The sequence below is a fragment of the Eucyclogobius newberryi genome, unplaced genomic scaffold, assembly GCF_026437365.1.
Source record: "Eucyclogobius newberryi isolate DKJ021-1_F unplaced genomic scaffold, fEucNew1.0.hap1 SCAF_12, whole genome shotgun sequence".
In the NCBI taxonomy this organism is placed as follows: domain Eukaryota; kingdom Metazoa; phylum Chordata; class Actinopteri; order Gobiiformes; family Gobiidae; genus Eucyclogobius; species Eucyclogobius newberryi.
In genome coordinates, this window is record NW_027315746.1 from 24,011,637 (window position 1) to 24,029,613 (window position 17,977).

Consider the following 17,977-nt stretch of genomic DNA (forward strand, 5'->3'; position numbering starts at 1 on the left):
AATGCACATAAAACTATATACAGTGAGGTCGGTCCCTAAAACAACTGTGATTAAAAGGCCTGACTGAATAAAAAGGTTTAAACTGACCCTTGAAAGCGACAACAGATCATTTCAGAGTCTGGGAGCAAAACGATGTGCAGCCCTATCATACAGCCCTATATATAATTATAATTTTATGACATTTTTTAACTGAATCAAACATTGATCTTACCTCTACTATGTTTTTTGTGTAAATACTTTTGCATATACTTTCCTTATATTAGTATATGTTTGGTGTTCTGCCTGTCACAATAAAGCATTTTCAACTGCGACATACTTTTACAGAAAATACCGATAACATTGAAACTGACGCACTAAAGCAGGACATTCTGCAGAAGGCATGAACTAAGACAAATAAATGGCAGAATAAAACTCTTTTGTTGTTAGTTGGTGTCAATAATAAGTCATAAAAGTTACTTACTTCGCTCTCAAAAAACATCCAAAAGTGCATAGAGAATGTACACGTGATAAAGATTCAGCCCCGACTAGTGTTTTTTTCAAGTCAATAAAGTCATTATTGTGAAAGACTTATTTGGAGTGCGTGGGAAACTTAATTGCCTTTTTTCTCCTTTAATTAACTCTCACCACTCAAACTTTGAACAACCCATCATTTCGTTTCAGCCGTTTTCATGACAAACGGCGCCATCATTTGCGCGATTCCAAAACGTTCTTTCGCTTTATTAGATGAATTGCTTCCTCGCCACAGCCGCTCGGCCCTTAAGGACTAACTGTAGTACACGAGGAGCTCTGGAGCGTGCGGCGTGGATCCTGCATGACCCGGTCCGCTGTGTGTCATCTGCGCCGGCCCCAGACAATATGCGTAATGATCCTGGGGCATTAGCACTTTTGCACCATTGGCATTCTTCAGGGCTGAGTGACACCCTGGTGCTGAGTGGCCCATACTCTTCACAGCAGTCACAACATTGGAAAAAACTCACCCCTCACTTCACCTCGCCCGCCCCATCTCCCCCGCAGGCCCACCACCTAACGGACCTCCCAGCATTCCTCAGCTGTGCTCTCCAAACATGACTCCGGGCTGCATCTGTACGGAGGAGCTCGCAAAACTGTTGACCCAGCCTCGAAACGGTGTCAAAGGTGGCCCGATGCTACAATGTGATATGAGTCAAGAATGTAGCCTTTTAAACGTCATATTTTTGAACTTTTTGTCATGTGATTTTAACCCGTTTTTGAGTATTTCTTTGAACTGATCATGAAATAAATCCCTTCTGGTCCCAAAACTACTCAGGTCATTCTAAGCAAGGCTGGATAGTCCATTTTTCACTCACAATGCTCTAAAATATTTGGTATAATTATTGTCAAAAGAGCTAGTGCCACCAGATAAAATGGCCACAAATATGTCACAGCGTCGTATTTTAGTGTTACGATTATTATGAGAAGAAATATCACAATATAAAAGATTATTCACCATTATTGACATAACAAAATCAAAGTTAAATCCTTCCTTTTCTTTCATTCTAATACGTTACGGTTCCAATAATGTGTGACCAGCTTTATGAAATCATTTTTTCTGAATGCAAAAGTGAAGTTATTGTGATGTAATCAGCCACATAAAAATACACTTAATATACAAATTTTGCTTCTAAAATAGTTATTAGTTTAGTTTTCTTAATCCTGACAGCATAATCTTGAAATATTTCTTTCTTGTTTACTTTTTGGCTAAAACTAAAAAGGTTACAAGTTAAGTTACAGTTACAGCAAAATTATAAAAATCTAAATAAATAGGCATTTGTGTGGCCAAAATTGTCAACTGAAACGCACTCTCTATTTTGAATTTGTCATCTTGTGGGAATTGTCCCATTTAGGCAATCACAATAATATAGAAACTACTTTACAACACAATACACAATAACCTTAAAACAGAACTATCCCAGTAAATACTTTTCTAAATGTACAATATAATATAAAAAAAAACATGAACTGCAATAAATTAACACCTCAAATCGAATCGCCCAAAAAACAATAATTTCCCCACTGTTGCAAAGAAAACGTGCACACAGTAGTTATTAGAGGCCTAAAATATGTTGAAATAGTCATTATCGTGGCAAGCTTAATCCCACTGCTATTATTGTCACACATCAAGCATTTCCCAGTGATTTTTATGAATTTTGTTACTAATCTTGGTCGTCATAAAATACAACTTATTTCAACATCCCGTTTCATGACTTTCCGATCTCATGAGACTCACATCTATCTTCCCGTGTGTGTGCCCAGCTGTCCCGTCCAGTGAGAGCCGATTGGGAGTGTCTCTGGGCCTGAGTCGCCAGGACAACGGTGTCACGGATCACCCAGGGTTCTGCAGCTCAGGGTGGGCCGGGGGCGAGGACTATAGGAGCCAGAGGACCTACTCTCCGTGTGTCCCACAGTCTCAGGTGCGTTCAGTACGAGACACGAATTGAACAAACATTTGGACAAATATAATGTACGTGTGCTTCTGTTAAAATTGTTTCCCGTGAGAATAAAATGTAGAATTTAGCCCAGAAAAATAAGTTTATCCATCATCAAGCACAAAGTTAGGAGAATGGTTCTTGTGTTGCTAAAACTGTAGATGTTGGTTTGATCAGTGCAGTAGACTATATTTATTTGGCTGAATGTTCCACAATATGACATTAAACTTAAAGAATATTGCTTTAATTGCAACTATTATGAAGTGTTATTAATGCAGAAAGGTCTATCTGAATGATAACACAATCTGCAAAAGGCAATGGCTGGTATTTCAGTATATTTTGTCTTCTGCAAACAAATTGTCTCCATTGGGGTAAATAATGCTAACACTAAGCGCTGTAGATATAACCAAAATATCTATATAGTATCACAATATTGTCACAATTTATCAAATGATTAGCTGCTTTGTATAAATGCATTGTTTTGTTGGAGCTACAGCAAAAAACGACATAGATCATGTTCCGTTTATTGTATTTCAATGCAGACAACTTGAATACATAATGAATGAATAGATATTTCTCTTATATTTCTCTTAATTCTTTTTGATTACGACAATAATTAATCACACCAAAGGCTTGTCGAGTCATTTTAAAAGGAAAAAGCACCATTTCTGCACAATATTATAATAAATATTGTAAGTAATGTAAGATTTTCACATCCTTGCAGGTCTGCTAACCTTGTCCTTTAGACTTCTACCAACAGATGCTGAAATGCAATGTAATTAGGCCCGAGCCCCAGCAGGGCGGAGGGCCTATTGCTCCCGCAACGCTGCCGAAGGCAGCGTTGCAACTGTCTGACGGTGCCCCGTCGCCCCTGGCAAGTACAGTGAACTAGCCCATGCCGAAGGCATGGATCATGCATACTTACTCCTGCTATGACAGAAATAGTCAACTTGTCAACTTGAAATAGTCAAATTGTTGACAACAGCAGCGCGAAGCGCTGCATTCCTCCAAAAACCCTCCTGGCATCGTCCCGTACGCGAGAATCCATGCCGCAGGCATGGGCCATGCTTGTTTCTGCTCAAATCAATGGAAGTCTATGGGGAGTGGGCGGGGCATCCCGACGAAATAGGGAGTGACGAGCGCGTAAGCGCTCGTAATGGTGATTCCACCCCATGGCGGCATGGGGAAGGCTTAGAGCTTTCAAACGATGTATAATTTGTTGTTATAGAAAAAACGGCTATATTGTTTTTGCTAAAAATATTATTATTATTAGGCCCGAGCGCCACAAGCTGGCGAGAGGCCTATTAATCTCGTAAGGCCGTGCGAAGCACGGCTGCGAAAGTGCGCACGTAGTGTGCACGAAATCGAGCGCGAAGCGCTCGCCCACTTCCAAACACTCACTAACGCACTCCTTCACTCATGCACGCCCCGTGCATACTAATTAGTAGTAGGAAAATGGAACATTACCGTTGTAAACGGGCGAAGCCCGTGCAAAAGTGCGCACTAAACGAGCACTTTACATTGAAAGCACTCATTTGCGCTGAGTAGCTCACGAATACGTTCCCCATCTCTTGCATGTTCCGTGCATATAAGCATGTAATGCAAAAATTCAACATTATTACTGTATAGAGGGCCAAAAACACAAAGTGGGCGGAGCCCACTCAAAATTAACGAAAGTACCCGTCAGTGACCAGGGACCCACACCATGAGGTAGGAAAGCGCGAGCGCTTTCCGAAAATGTATAGTTTATGATATTTGAAAAATGGGAAACATTGTTTTCGCATCGGAATATTCTTCTTCTTCTTCTTCTTCTTCTTCTTCTTCTTCTTCTTCTTCTTCTTCTTCTTCTTCTTCTTCTTCTTCTTCTTCTTCTTCTTCTTCTTCTTCTTCTTCTTCTTCTTCTTCTTCTTCTTCTTCTTCTTCTTCTTCTTCTTCTTCTTCTTCTTCTTCTTCTTCTTCTTCTTCTTCTTCTTCTTCTTCTTCTTCTTCTTCTTCTTCTTCTTCTTCTTCTTCTTCTTCTTCTTCTTCTTCTTCTTCTTCTTCTTCTTCTTCTTCTTCTTCTTCTTCTTCTTCTTCTTCTTCTTCTTCTTCTTCTTCTTCTTCTTCTTCTTCTTCTTCTTCTTCTTCTTCTTCTTCTTCTTCTTCTTCTTCTTCTTCTTCTTCTTCTTCTTCTTCTTCTTCTTCTTCTCGGGACCAACCCCCCTATTTTTCACCCAGTGAACATTGACGAAAAGTCACAAAAATGTTCACACCTCTAAAAATCGTGCCTCTCTACATTCTGGCTATTTCCCTTTTCTAAAATAAAAAAAATTGGCGCGTCAGCGCCCCCAAATGTACCAAAAATGCATTGAGAGATGGGAAATGACCCAAAAAAAATCTGATCGTAGAATCATGAAATTTGGCGCAGAGGTAGATGGTGACAAGAGAAGTAAAAAATATTATTACGGCAACGCCGTCCGCCCAACCAAATGTCGGCCATATTGCTTCAAAAATGGCTAAACATGACTTCGGAGTTTTTCCAAACGTCGTACTTTTACGAACTCCTCCCAGGGCGTTGGCCCTAAAAAGCTGAAATTTGGTGAAAATGCTACTGAGGAGTGGGACATCAAAAGTTATCCAAATTACATTGATACCTCTCACGGTCTCTGTGCGGCGAAGCCGCAAACTGTAGCTAGAATTTCAGAAATCTCCCATATTTAAAATTTCTGCCGTTTGCGCAGATAAAGTCCGAATTGCGTCAAATTAGAATCAGTTGTTAAACTCTTTGCCCTAAACCTACTTGAAGTGAAATCAATTAATTTGGAGCCACAGCGACCCCTACAGATTTTATATGGAGGTTAAATGTTTAGTTTTGCGAAATTATATGAAATTTGACACACAACTCAATTTTAGCATCCCCATCAAAAAAGTCAATGAGACCCATGTCATAATTGTTATGGCGTTGCCGTAACGATGACCGAAACCTTTCATGTTATTCCAATGGGGAAATCGCCAGAACATGTTTACACTTTAGACTTTCACAAACTCCTCCCAGGGCGTCAGCCCTATTAACCTGAAATTTGGTGAGACTCATCTTCAGGGGTGGACCATCAAAAGTTATCCACATTTTCATTCAAAGAGTCACGGTGTCTGTGCGGCAAAGCCGCACATTTTGCCAAGAATTCAAAATAAAATTGCTTTTTGATGGTAAAACAAAGGGGAGAAGATGTGACAGCGTCACAGATTCAGCAGTAGGCGTAATAAAAGGACAATTGGGGCGCGTTAGCGCCCCCTCCTCTTGCGGCGTGGCGGCGGTGTGGCGGCGGCGTGGCGAGGGCCGATCATTGCCGCTTGCGGCTATATTTTTTATTATTTTTCTTGTTCTTCTTCAGCGCTTTGATCTCTAATTTGACCCCCTGAACATGCTCAAAAACTCACCAAACTTTGCCCAAAATTCAGAATCGGCGAAAAATTTTGTTTTTTCTGGGCCATTTTTTTTTGCGTTAAAAAATGGCGCGACAGCGCCACCGACAAAAGTCAAAATACATTGCGCCTATGGAAGACGCCCCGAGGTCAACTTTGTCGTAGAGCTACGAAATTCGGGACACGCATTCCTCTCGTGAGGATAAACAAAAAAAATCATTGTGGCCACGCCCCCAAACTTACCCTATGGCCGCCATCTTCCTTTGAAAATGAAAACAAGCTGAGTTAGCCATTTTGTTTACGTCAAACTTTGACGAACTCCTCCTAGGGCGTTTTGCCCACCGACTTCAAAATCGGCGTACGTCCTCTGGACAAGTGGGGCATCTAAAGTTATTCAATTTTTTGAGATACCTTTTACGGTCTGTGTGCGGCGCAGCCGCAAAGTTGGACAACTTATTTTGGAATATTGCAGGTCTAAAAATTGCTCCCATTTGATCAAAACCAGTCCGATTAGGACCAAATTTGAATCAGTTGTTAAACTTTCTAGTTTGGACCAGTTTAGGCTGACAAAATTGAAATGGCAGTGATAGCGCCCCCTACAGAGTGACCTTTAAATTAACATTGAAGGTCAAAAATTAGTTTTACCAAAATTGTCTAAACTTTACCCAAAATTCTATTTTGCCGTCCCGATCACAAAAGCCAATCACAAAAATGCCTAATTTTTTACGCCGTAGTCGTAGCGATGACAGAAACCTCCCATGTTATCCCTATGGGAAAACCACAAAATCTCTCAAATTACCACATTTTTATGTTTTACACTTTAACGAAGTCCTCCTAGTGCGTTTTGCCCACCAACCTCAAAATCGGTGTACGTCCTCTAGACAAGTGGTGTATCTAAAGTTATCCAAATTTTAAGGATAACTTTTACGGTCTTTGTGCGACGGAGCCGCAAACGTTTCCCAGAATTCTGACTATTTGGCCTTCAGAGTGGCCTATAAACAATAGAGTTTTTCCAAATGACATGATATTTTGAACAAAATTCTAATTTGCCATCCTGATCATAAAAGTATGAGAGCCAAAGTCATATTTTGTACGGCGTAACCGTAGCGTTGACAGAAACATCCCATGTTATCCTTATGGGAAAATCGTAGAATCGCTCAAATCACCACATTTTTACGCTTCACACTTTAACAAACTCCTCCTAGGGCGATTGTCCGATCAAGTTCATATTTGGAGAATATCATCTACACAAGCGGGGCATCAAAACTTACCCATATTTTGATTCTAAGTGCTACGGTCTCTGTGTGGCGGACCCGCAAATATATGTCAGAAATGGGAAAACAGCGAAATCTCTAAAATCACCACATTTTTACGCTTCACACTTTAACGAACTCCTCCTAGGCCGATTGCCCGATCAAGCTCATATTTGGGGAAAATCATCTACACAAACGGGGCATCAAAAGTTATCCATATTTTGATTTTAAGTGGTACGGTCTCTGTGCCGTGGAGCTGCAAATATACTGTCACAAATGGGAAAAACGCCAAATCCTTGAAATGTTCACATTTACGCTTCACACTTTAACAAACTCCTCCGTGGGCAATAGCTCGATCAAGCTTTACTTTGGGAAAAATCATCTACACAAGCGCGGCATCAAAAGTTATCCATATTTTTATTCCAAGTGCTACGGTCTCTGTGCGGCGGCGCAGCAAATTTGACTGACACTTGTGTTCATTTGCACTGGATTGGCCATGTCCAATGTGTCGCCGTCTGTCAAGTTCTTTTTTTATTCAACACACAATAAGGGCGCCATCTTTATCAAGTCGAAAGCGCAGAGTCGGAAGGCCGGCGGCCCGCGAGGGCCGTTGGATGCCGCTTGCGGCTTTAATTCATATTTGTTCCACCCTTTTAGTGAGCATGTTTCATCGTGTCGTTGCAGGCCGTGTCGTACAGTGCAGACTACAGGTCGCAGGCTCCAGACGTAGACAGTGGGGTCGAAGCAGGAAGTGACATGACTCCTCCTACGCCGGCGTTCCCCATCTCCCCCCCAACACCTTATGGTACCTGAGCCTTTGTGTGTCATCTTTGGACTGCGGCTGGGAAATCCCTGACGTTTAACTTTGTTTGCAGTGAAAAACATGTCCGAGCTGAATCTAAGACAAACACCAGCTTTCATCATGCGTTCCTTTGACTTCAAAAGTGAACATGGTGAGTTATTATATTTCATGTGCCTAAGTTATATTGCAATGTTTCACTCATTTTACCAGTATGAATGCGCCTGATTGTGAGTTGGTGTTATAGTTAATCTCTCTTCAGTTTTAATTTGAGTTAAACTTAAATTTTTGAGTTAGTTTTGGTAGTTAACACAATTACATTTAAGAATTGGCTAAAAATCTTTCTAGTTTGACAGCTTTGGTAAAGTTTATACTTTTACTTCCTGTCTGGAAGTGCATCTAATTTACAAACTTGTTATTATTTGACAATTAAAAACGATGAGAACACCTTTATGCTGTTACAGTACAATGATTTAATTTTTGTAAATTGTCCCTTCATATTGGATGGAAATGTTTGTCTTTTGTCATTTTTTTTTTTTTACTTCAAACCTTTAATTTTTTATTCACAAACTGTCCCTTGACTGATGTAAAACTTTGATAAATATTTGCCACAGATATAATCCTACTAAATTAAGTAGTTATTATGAAAACATGTCGTATGCATTTTAAACCAAATTTAATACATTCTATAAGCATTTTTAATTAGAATTATCAAAAGTTAGTAACATACCATTTTAAGTGCTACAGTAAGGCAAATAGTATTTTTTACTTGACATACAAAACAATCAGTCAAATTCAGAGTCTGTTGAGATTGAGGGGAAAAAAACATTCATGTTTGCCCTTTGACCTGTTTAGTGGATCCTCGCTCATTAGAACTGCTAAACTAAATGTTTCTTGACCTTCCCTATTCCCTAATAATAACATTGTTTGAGGAATTTGAGTCGTTTTTGTGCAAATGGGAGAAAACAAAGCCACAGGGAGATTCCCAACCAGTCTTTGCCCTCAATTCTGGCCTCAAGAAGGATTTTAGTGTCCACATTTCTACCATATACATACATTTAGACTTTTTGTGGCCTTTAAGATGGCCCACGCCCTGGTTTTAACATTGTTGGTTTGCCCTATTGTCAGCTTTGCTCAAAAATGCTTTCATGGTTTCTCAGTTTATCCAAATCCAGCATGCATCATATACAGTTGTAATTATAGAATTTGTTGTGAGCAAACTCCACACGAGATGCACCATTCCCACCATAAACACGGCTTTGACTTTGACTTTGCTACCAGACTTAACTCTGAAGTTGCCATAGCGATGCGTCGTACATGTAACTGTCCCCCGCTGTGCCTCTCACTACCTTCAGTCTTGTGGTATTGCCATAGCGACTGCGGTGTCTGTCCCACAAAAGCAGAGACGGGGAAGACATTCTTTGGACTTTTTCCAACATGGTGGTTGTGTTCAGGATTAGTGTGGGCATGATACTAAATTATACTAAATGATACAAAAAGATACGATAATTTAAAAATGCAGAGGTTTTTTTAGGTTAAGGTTTTAGACAAGACATTTTTAATACAGAATAATTGCACTTTCTTTTTTAAACCCTGCGGTCTTATACTAGTTCTGAGAAAGATCAAGAGCGTTGTAAATCAAATTTGTCTTATTAATATGATCTTTTGTTAGTTTTTTATATCGATTAGTACCTGATTTGCAGTGGGTTTGACAATTCTAATAACAATTAACACTTTTAGCAGCATTTGAATAACTTAATGCGTGTTACGAATGATGTTTTGTCTAAAAGTGTAATATTTATTCACGTGTGTAAAGGATTTTTAATTAATGGCTCACAAAAGATGGTTCGTGATCAGATGTGCTTAAGATTCTTTCACAATGATGTCTTTTTCAGATGAAACGGTTGCTCAATCACAAAATCCGATATTAATCAATGCGAAAAGTAGTATTGAAGCGAGATAATCATTAATTGAAGCAAGTATCAATATTATAAAAAAAAACTAAATATCAAACCTATACCTTAATATTAAAATTGAGTTCAAAATGTTAGTATCTTTCTTGACAATACTCTAAGAAAGGCAATAATCATGAGAAAAGACGTTTTCATGCTATGTAAAGATGACTGTAGAATAAGTAAAATCATCAAGACTAGGTCCCATGGTGAAAAGTGTGTTTACAACTCCTAGTACTTCCTTTTTCTCACTCCAAAACACTTTCCTCTCAACATGTCTTTGTTCCCAGAGCCCCGGGGGTACTCTGATGTTGACGCTCTGGCAGACCCCTCCATCAGCTGTCACAGGGCGCTCACACATTCCACATCTGTCGTCGGGACGCTCCAGCGAACAGACAGGTACAAAGACATGGCCCAAACCTACAATGTTTCACTGTTTAGAGCAGCGGGAGCTCAGACAGTCACTATTGCAAATCTACTATCTACATACTGACAATACTGCAAACTGCCATTGTGTTTTTGGGCAAGACGCTACTCCTGCTTTGGCTCCGTTCTTTGCACCTCAAGACATGCCGTTTGCATCAGTTATTTGACTGAAAAGGAGTGAGTGCGAGAAGAACTCTCAAAACATTTAAGTATTTTCATAATCTGACCTAAAATACACACACAAAAACAGAAAAGTACCAAAAACTCTGCATTTGTATGTTAAAAAGCAGAATAAATGGATACGTCACAACTCTATGTCTTCTCATTTGTCTTGTTGTGCATTACCGTATTTTCCGGACTATAAGTTGCACCTTTTTTCATAGTTTTATACTTATACTTGAACTCCGGAGCGACTTATATGTGATATTATTTGTTATTTTCACACTTGCAACCGCATTTCACACTCCAGTGCAACTATATATGTTCTTTTCTTATCTATTATGCATTTTTTGGCTGGTGCGACTTATAATCCGGTGCAATTTGTAGTCCGGAAAATATGGTAAATCTTTATAATCCCAATAAAATAATAATAATTAGACTCATTGTGAAGTCGTATTGTGAAGTTTTGAGACTGTCGGATGCTTAGAGAATATGACATGGCATGACATGACAGAAATCATAAATGGCCCACCATTATCATATGTTTTAGGACTGTCCTATTGTTCGTAAATATTGGACTGAGATGAACTAAGCACCAAATACACGGAATGCCAATACTGTGTTCAGTATTGGCATTCCATTTGACTTCAGAACTATGTATTTGGGCCTAATAACTCCTGCCGTGGACAGGATAAACGGATACTTTTGGAGCATACTTTGGGCAGCAGGAAATAAAGAAATGGATGACATACGGGTACATAAATATATATAAAACCACAATTAATACTTTCTCTGTTCCTGTCAGCTCTTCCGTAAGCCCGCCGTGGCCCGAGCACCCCGCCCTGACCCGACACGCCTCTCTGAACAGCTACGCCTCCTCCCGAGACCCCGCGCTCCCCCATCACGCCGTTTCACTGGACTACAACCATCACTCGCCCCCGCTCCACCACCCGCACGTCCACCCGGCTCCCAACGGCCACAGCTCGCCCCGCAGCAGCCAGCGCAGTCGCATGGCCCACTTCGCCCTCGCTCACTGTCCCGCCCGGAGCTTCGACGAGCAGGACGAATCCGGACTGGGCTACGGTACGGACTCCTCGCTGCTGGTGAACGCGGGCAGAGACAGGAACCTTCTAACGGTGGTGGAGGGGCATCACCAGCCTCCGCTTCTGCCCGAAAAGAAGCGGGCGTCGGACGGGGAGCATTCTCTGGGAACGGCCTCCCCGGCTCTGAGCGGGTTCTCCAGTCCTCACAGCGGGAGTTCTCTTAGTATTCCTTTTCCCAATGTTCTGCCCGACCTCTCCCTGCAGATGTCTGGAACTGCGTCGCCGCTGCCAGGTAACGGTCAGAGCGAAATCATGGATGGACTGGTTCTTGCACAACTAGAACGGGCTCACTAACGTGTTTCTTTTTCTAGATGTATTGGCCAGCAAACAGCTTACGGTCAAATTTGTCCAGGACACGTCCAAATTCTGGTACAAGCCTGACATATCAAGGGATCAAGGTAATGTATACTTATTTATCAATATTATAGTAGTATACAGTTACGCTACACTTTGGTTTGGTGTCAAAATAATATGCACCGTTTAAGATACTTCAACTCAGAAAATGAATCTTGATTTGAGTCGTTTTGGCATCATTTCAGTCTATTTACTAAATCTTTGTACCTTTATACATTTGTGCTGGACCTGCACAAACAAAAAATACATTTAGTCTGCAAAATATAGTTAATTTGAAACTCGTAAACGCTAAGAATTGACCCAAATTCAATACGGGGAGTGAGCTGGCACAAGGGGAGTGAGTAGTGAGCGGGGGGCTGGCACAAGGGGAGTGAGCGGGGGACTTGGTACAGCCCATTCACCAGAAAAGTTACAGAGAGCACCTTTAAAGACTAAATGTATACCTAAAATAGCTTGCATCACGAACAATACTATTTCATTTATTTAGATTTATTTTCTTTTTTTTTTGCGGTGAAACGAAACATGACATTTTCCATTCATTTGTTTTCAGCCATTTCGGTCCTAAAGGATAAGGATCCGGGTTCGTTTATCGTGCGGGACAGTCACTCGTTCAAAGGAGCTTACGGACTGGCAATGAAAGTGGCAACACCTCCGCCCTCCGTCCTGCAGCAGACCAAAAAAGGCAAGACACACTCCACTACTCAAGTGGAGTCCAAATAGTGGGTTTTAATTGCCCCTCCTTTCATGCTAAATGTCAATAGACCGGCAGCAGGATGTCCCGAACATCACATGACGCCAAAAGTCCTCTACGGTTTCAGTCCTGTGCGTGTAGAACCTGAGAGTCTGGCCCAGTGTTTGTGTGTGGGAGCGTTTCTCCTGGGCATCGCGGCCATAGAGCCTCGCAGACCCCTATTGCCTGATAGTCTTAGATGTTCAGCTAATGTTTCAGCCCATAACAAAAGATGTGCTGGCCCATAAGCCGGCTCTGATCCAGGCACTTTCTCCTGGGAAACTTCTGCCCCACATAAACTCAATCAGGTGTTATTGAGGGACTGTGTCAGAAGAGGTTTGGTGTTTAGTTCAGGCAGTGGAAATTTTCAAGAATATCCAGATTTCAGAAAAAGCTCTCTAATGATAGAAGTACACCGCGCTTTATTATGTTTGTATGAGAAGGTCTAGTTAAAAATAAAGACAGAAAAAATGTGCAAACACAATTATGTTAAAGATTACGTCTAGAACTAGATGTTGACAATACATAAAAAAAATACTTGGATAATATTGTCAATGTTGCTTTGAAGATATGCAAAGTTTGAATATAGAGAGTATCGTTTATAGTAAAACAAAATAAAAAATAGAAGTGATCTTTTAAACACTTACATTTAGAGACACACTTCTGTTGACATAATATCGATATCAGGATACTCCAAAAAATATACATATTTTTTGTCAATATCCCCCACTACTAGACCACACATCAAACTAATTGTCTTGTCCTTAAACTAAATGACAATTAAAGCTAGACTATAATTTCAATAATGCTGACCTAATGAAAAAACACACTATTACAGACTACAACAATATGACACAATCCAAATTAAACATTACAGGCGTGTTGAACGTTGCAATGCCATTATCTTATCAGAGATGTAGCAACTAGACAACTGCTCATGCATCATAACACAATTACCCAATATTCAGTGCGTTTTCTTCTTACAGCTGTTACTTGGAAACATTCATGCGGAGCTGACTCCCCCCCCCTAAAAAAAAAGTCCAAAAGTCATCTTAACTGACCACATTGATTCCATCATCGCTGCTTTAAAGACCCACAGTTTATTGTCACCACAAGTGAGCAAACACTTCAAGTTTTTAATGTCCTCCCCTGTCCGAGCCCACCCTGGAGTTCTCCCACCTGGCCTTTTGTGTTGGCCCCTCTCCGGCCCATGTCTAGCACCTGTAGTGACATCATGACACGCTCCTTCACGCGCTTTCATCCCGGGGCAGTGCCTATCCCAGTGCGTGTGAAACCCAAGCCACCTTAAGGAGAGGGCCTTTGTGTCAAGACATTCCTAACTCAAACCCCGTCGGCCCCCCACTGCAGCTTCTGTGCATTCGTAATCCCATTAGGCTCTTCTAGCGCAAAACCAATGGAATATGTTCCTCGTTTTCCTTTTTTAATTCTTGGATTGTTTCGGTTATGCATAGATTGGACTAAACTGTATATTCTTTTCTACAGGGGGCGATCTGTCAAACGAGTTGGTGCGCCACTTCCTGATAGAGTGTACGCCAAAGGGAGTGCGATTAAAGGGTTGTCCCAATGAGCCATATTTTGGTGAGTGCCCAGTCGTGTCCAGTAGTGTCTGCGCTTCTGGTTCGCAGCAGTGTCCTCTTGTGGCAGTTTGGCATATCCACATGTACTATTTACTGTTTATCACTTGCTCTGTTTGAACTGATAAACAGATGATTAGATGTTCAAATACAAATGATAAAAATGAATCGTCTCTGTTTTCATAGGAAGCTTAACTGCATTGGTGTGCCAGCATTCAATCACTCCTTTGGCTCTGCCCTGCAGACTCATCATACCAGACGGAGGTAAATATTTCAGTGTTATTTATCCACCGTGTGCTCATTGTGTGCTTTTTGACAATTAATCACACAATTTTCTCTGTTTTAGATCCATTAGAAGATGTTGTTGAGAACACCTCTCCATCAGTGTCCAACTCTGCTGCTGAACTGTTAAAACAGGGCGCAGGTATTGATCATCAATGTGATGTTAGCAAGATTAAAGGGGACACATTTTCCTCATTAGTTTACCCAAAGTTGTATTTTCATTCATTCCTGCAATAATCCTGTATTGTCCTTCAACTGAGTTTTTTTTTTTATTTTTTGTTGTTGCCGTTTTCACCTACCCCCTATCCCCGCCCACATCCCTGCTCTTAGTAATGCATTTTTTATACATTTACAGTCAGTTTCTAAAATGGCAGTGAGCAACTTTTCAATTATAAAAACATGTAAACTATGAAGAGTCAATGGACCGGTTTTAATTACTAAGCCATTTTAGCTCAATATTGCAGTTAATAATGAACAAAATGTCAAATGATTATCTACTTATGTTGCAGCTCAATGCCCCTTTAGCGATGGCATTTGCAGCATGCACCTCAGCCTGTAGTACCTGAATGAACTCTGTTGCCGTGTCGTTGCAGCGTGTAACGTGTTGTACCTGGGCTCAGCGGAAATGGAGTCGCTGACTGGCACGCAGGCCGTGCAGAAGGCGACCACCATGACGCTGCACGCTAACCCCCCCGTCACCTCCACCGTGGTGCATTTCAAAGTGTCCTCCCAGGGCATCACCCTCACAGACAACCAGCGGAAGTAAGACGTCACATAGAAACGTGTTACGCAGTTTTCAACACTAAATAACATATATTTCTCTCTGTTTTAGACTGTTCTTCCGTAGACACTACAATGTAAATACAGTCATATTCTGTGCATTGGATCCCCAAGACAGGAAGTGAGTATCGCTTCTTTTTTAAGTCCTTAACTTCAAATATTTGTACAGCCAAATTACATCATTGGCCTATTTTCAACTCTTCCAGGTGGAAAGTAGCTGGTTACCCCTCAGCAAAGTAAGTAAATGACTATTTTCTTCTGTGTTGTTCGTCTATAATTTAACATTTAACAGCTATTTTTAAAAGGACATAGCCAATTTCACATAGATGACAGTGCTGTTGTTAACCTCAGTGCTTTACTTTGCAGAATCTTTGGCTTTGTGGCCAGGAAAACGGGCACTTCTATGGACAATATCTGTCATCTGTTTGCAGAGCATGACCCTGAGCAGCCCGCCAGCGCTATTGTTAACTTTGTTTCCAAGGTGATGATTGGGTCGCACAAGAGTAAGTAGAGTAGAGAACTGGACTTGACTCACAAAAAAGACTTGCGGACCAAAATCCAGCGCTGAAAATTAAAAAAAACAAAAAACATTGTTACATTGTTCAAAATATACAAGATTTAAAGCTATTTCTGTAATTTTGTGATGAAAATCGCTGGTTTGTATATTTTGTTACTACATTCTAATGTTAGACCCTAGAATCATTTATTGTTGCATGTTTATTACTATTATTATTTTGTATATATTTAAACACAAACATTTTAACTTTTAACGGTTCATATAATACAATCAGTAGGTTTGTTATAATCAGCATCATTGGCCTGTGTGCCATTTTTAATCCACAGAAAGTGTTACAGATGAACTAAAAAGAAAGTGGATTCTAACTATGCAATGTAAAGGTTATTTCTGAATAATTTTAACAATCATGGCCTGATTCATACATTTTTATTGTATTTTTTATTCCATTCATCTCAGTCATTATCAATGTGTAAATATGACCACTTTTCAGCTGCCAGTAATGTGTTCGAATGAATGTTCCTCATAGAAAAGAAAGAAAATTAAATATTTAAACCCTAATATATACTGATTCACACACAAGAACAAATGAGTACTTTTGGATAAGAACACATGTGATAAGTCTTTTTTCATATGAATATTATTATTATTAGCACTACAGTGTATCAGTATTGGCTGCTTTATTAAGAGATATACACTGTTTCATCGGATTTAGTTTTTTGAATATGTTTTTTTTTATATATAAGAAAGGTCAAATTACTTCTACAGTACGCCAGCGCGGGGTCAAGACTACAATTACCATCATTTCCCGTGATTTTTGCTGCTTTGATTGTACGTGTTGATGGCCGTATGTATTCTTTTGTATTGGGCAGCCATAGGGACAAGCAAACCACCATAATAAAGCTCAGCGGTTGTTCTTATAATAATCCATGGTTCCTCACTCTTACTGTCTCCTACAATGTTGTGCTTTTGTTAATAACTTGTGATAACGTGTGTATATTGGCCGAGCGTTGTTTGATCCTATATAATGTAAATAAACGGGAAACAACATGTTATTTTGTTGTCTTTTTTTCATATATAGTAGGAGTGGTCAGACAGCAGCTTGTTCTGGCTTGTTGAGAGGCAACACACATATAATAGTGCTATCTTTATATGTAAAAGTGTTATTATGCTTGTTAAAAAAAGAAATAAATTGATGAAAAATTTTTACTAAGTCGACTCTTTTAGTCAGTTATATATTAAAGCAAGTGGTGGGTTTAAACCTTACTTAATGCATTAAAGAAACCGATACAAAAGTGGTTAATACGGTCAAATTTCAGTTTTATTTATATGAAAAAACAAACAGGCTTAAAGGAGACGTGTTGTACTTTTTTACAGGAACATAGTATTGAATTATATTTGACAGTTTCTTCATTGTAGACTGAAATATTGATCAAAACGCTTCAGAGAAATGGTTTCATTGACTGCTGTTCAAAAGTGCAGAACTGATAAGGCTGATCCTCCTTTTAACGTAACAAGCAGTAAATTGAATTGCCATGTAGGCGTTTTTTATGTGTCCTTTAGAAACCTACATGTACGAGTCTTGATCTATGTATTTATTAATTTGTAATTGCAGGACAGTATTTCTCAAACACAAATTAATCCATCAAAATACAACTGTGAGGAAACAAATGAGGAAACACTGTTAAAAGTAACGATGAATAAAGTTCATTTTGCATATGTATGTCCCCTTTAATACATGTCACGGTCACTTTAAAGAGGGTGTCACACTGGCTAAGCACTCACAGCAGAGAAGGTCGTAGGTTCGACTCCCGACTCAACTGGAACTGAAGGATGGGTCAAATGCACAGGACAATAAAGTGTAACTGCTTGAGAATGAAAAACAGCTGAACAGTTTACACATGACCAGCAGAGGGCGCTACCACTGCACATGTAAGTGGAACTATATTCTTACTGACATTGTTTTGTCCATATCTTAAGACTTATAGAAGCTTTTGCATCTTAGCCCAATTCTCTTCACACTTTGAGGCATTGTAAAGACCTTTAACTACCTGTCTTGGCGCACAAGCCCGAACAGGCCGCAGTGACTGGAGTAGTAGGGGCCCGTGTGCTGCTGCAGGGGCCAGGAGCTGCTGCAGGGGCCCGGAGCTGCTGCAGGGGCCCGGAGCCACAGGTGGTGAAAGA

At 40.2% G+C, this 17,977-nt stretch overlaps 1 protein-coding gene across 1 annotated transcript in view; it reads left to right on the plus strand.

The window, feature by feature from the left end:
- LOC140356544 (tensin-3-like) overlaps positions 1–16,846 on the plus strand; it is a 33,128-nt gene extending 16,282 nt beyond the window's left edge. The window contains exons 13-26 of the mRNA XM_072441568.1: positions 2,272–2,438; positions 7,784–7,904; positions 7,975–8,052; positions 10,141–10,249; positions 11,241–11,770; positions 11,850–11,936; positions 12,443–12,574; positions 14,126–14,221; positions 14,404–14,481; positions 14,564–14,641; positions 15,093–15,261; positions 15,332–15,400; positions 15,486–15,515; positions 15,646–16,846. Of these exons, the coding sequence (XP_072297669.1) occupies positions 2,272–2,438; positions 7,784–7,904; positions 7,975–8,052; positions 10,141–10,249; positions 11,241–11,770; positions 11,850–11,936; positions 12,443–12,574; positions 14,126–14,221; positions 14,404–14,481; positions 14,564–14,641; positions 15,093–15,261; positions 15,332–15,400; positions 15,486–15,515; positions 15,646–15,790 (1,889 nt within the window). The 3' untranslated portion in view covers positions 15,791–16,846. The remainder of the gene's footprint in view (positions 1–2,271; positions 2,439–7,783; positions 7,905–7,974; positions 8,053–10,140; positions 10,250–11,240; positions 11,771–11,849; positions 11,937–12,442; positions 12,575–14,125; positions 14,222–14,403; positions 14,482–14,563; positions 14,642–15,092; positions 15,262–15,331; positions 15,401–15,485; positions 15,516–15,645) is intronic.
- Positions 16,847–17,977: the final 1,131 nt, after the last annotated feature.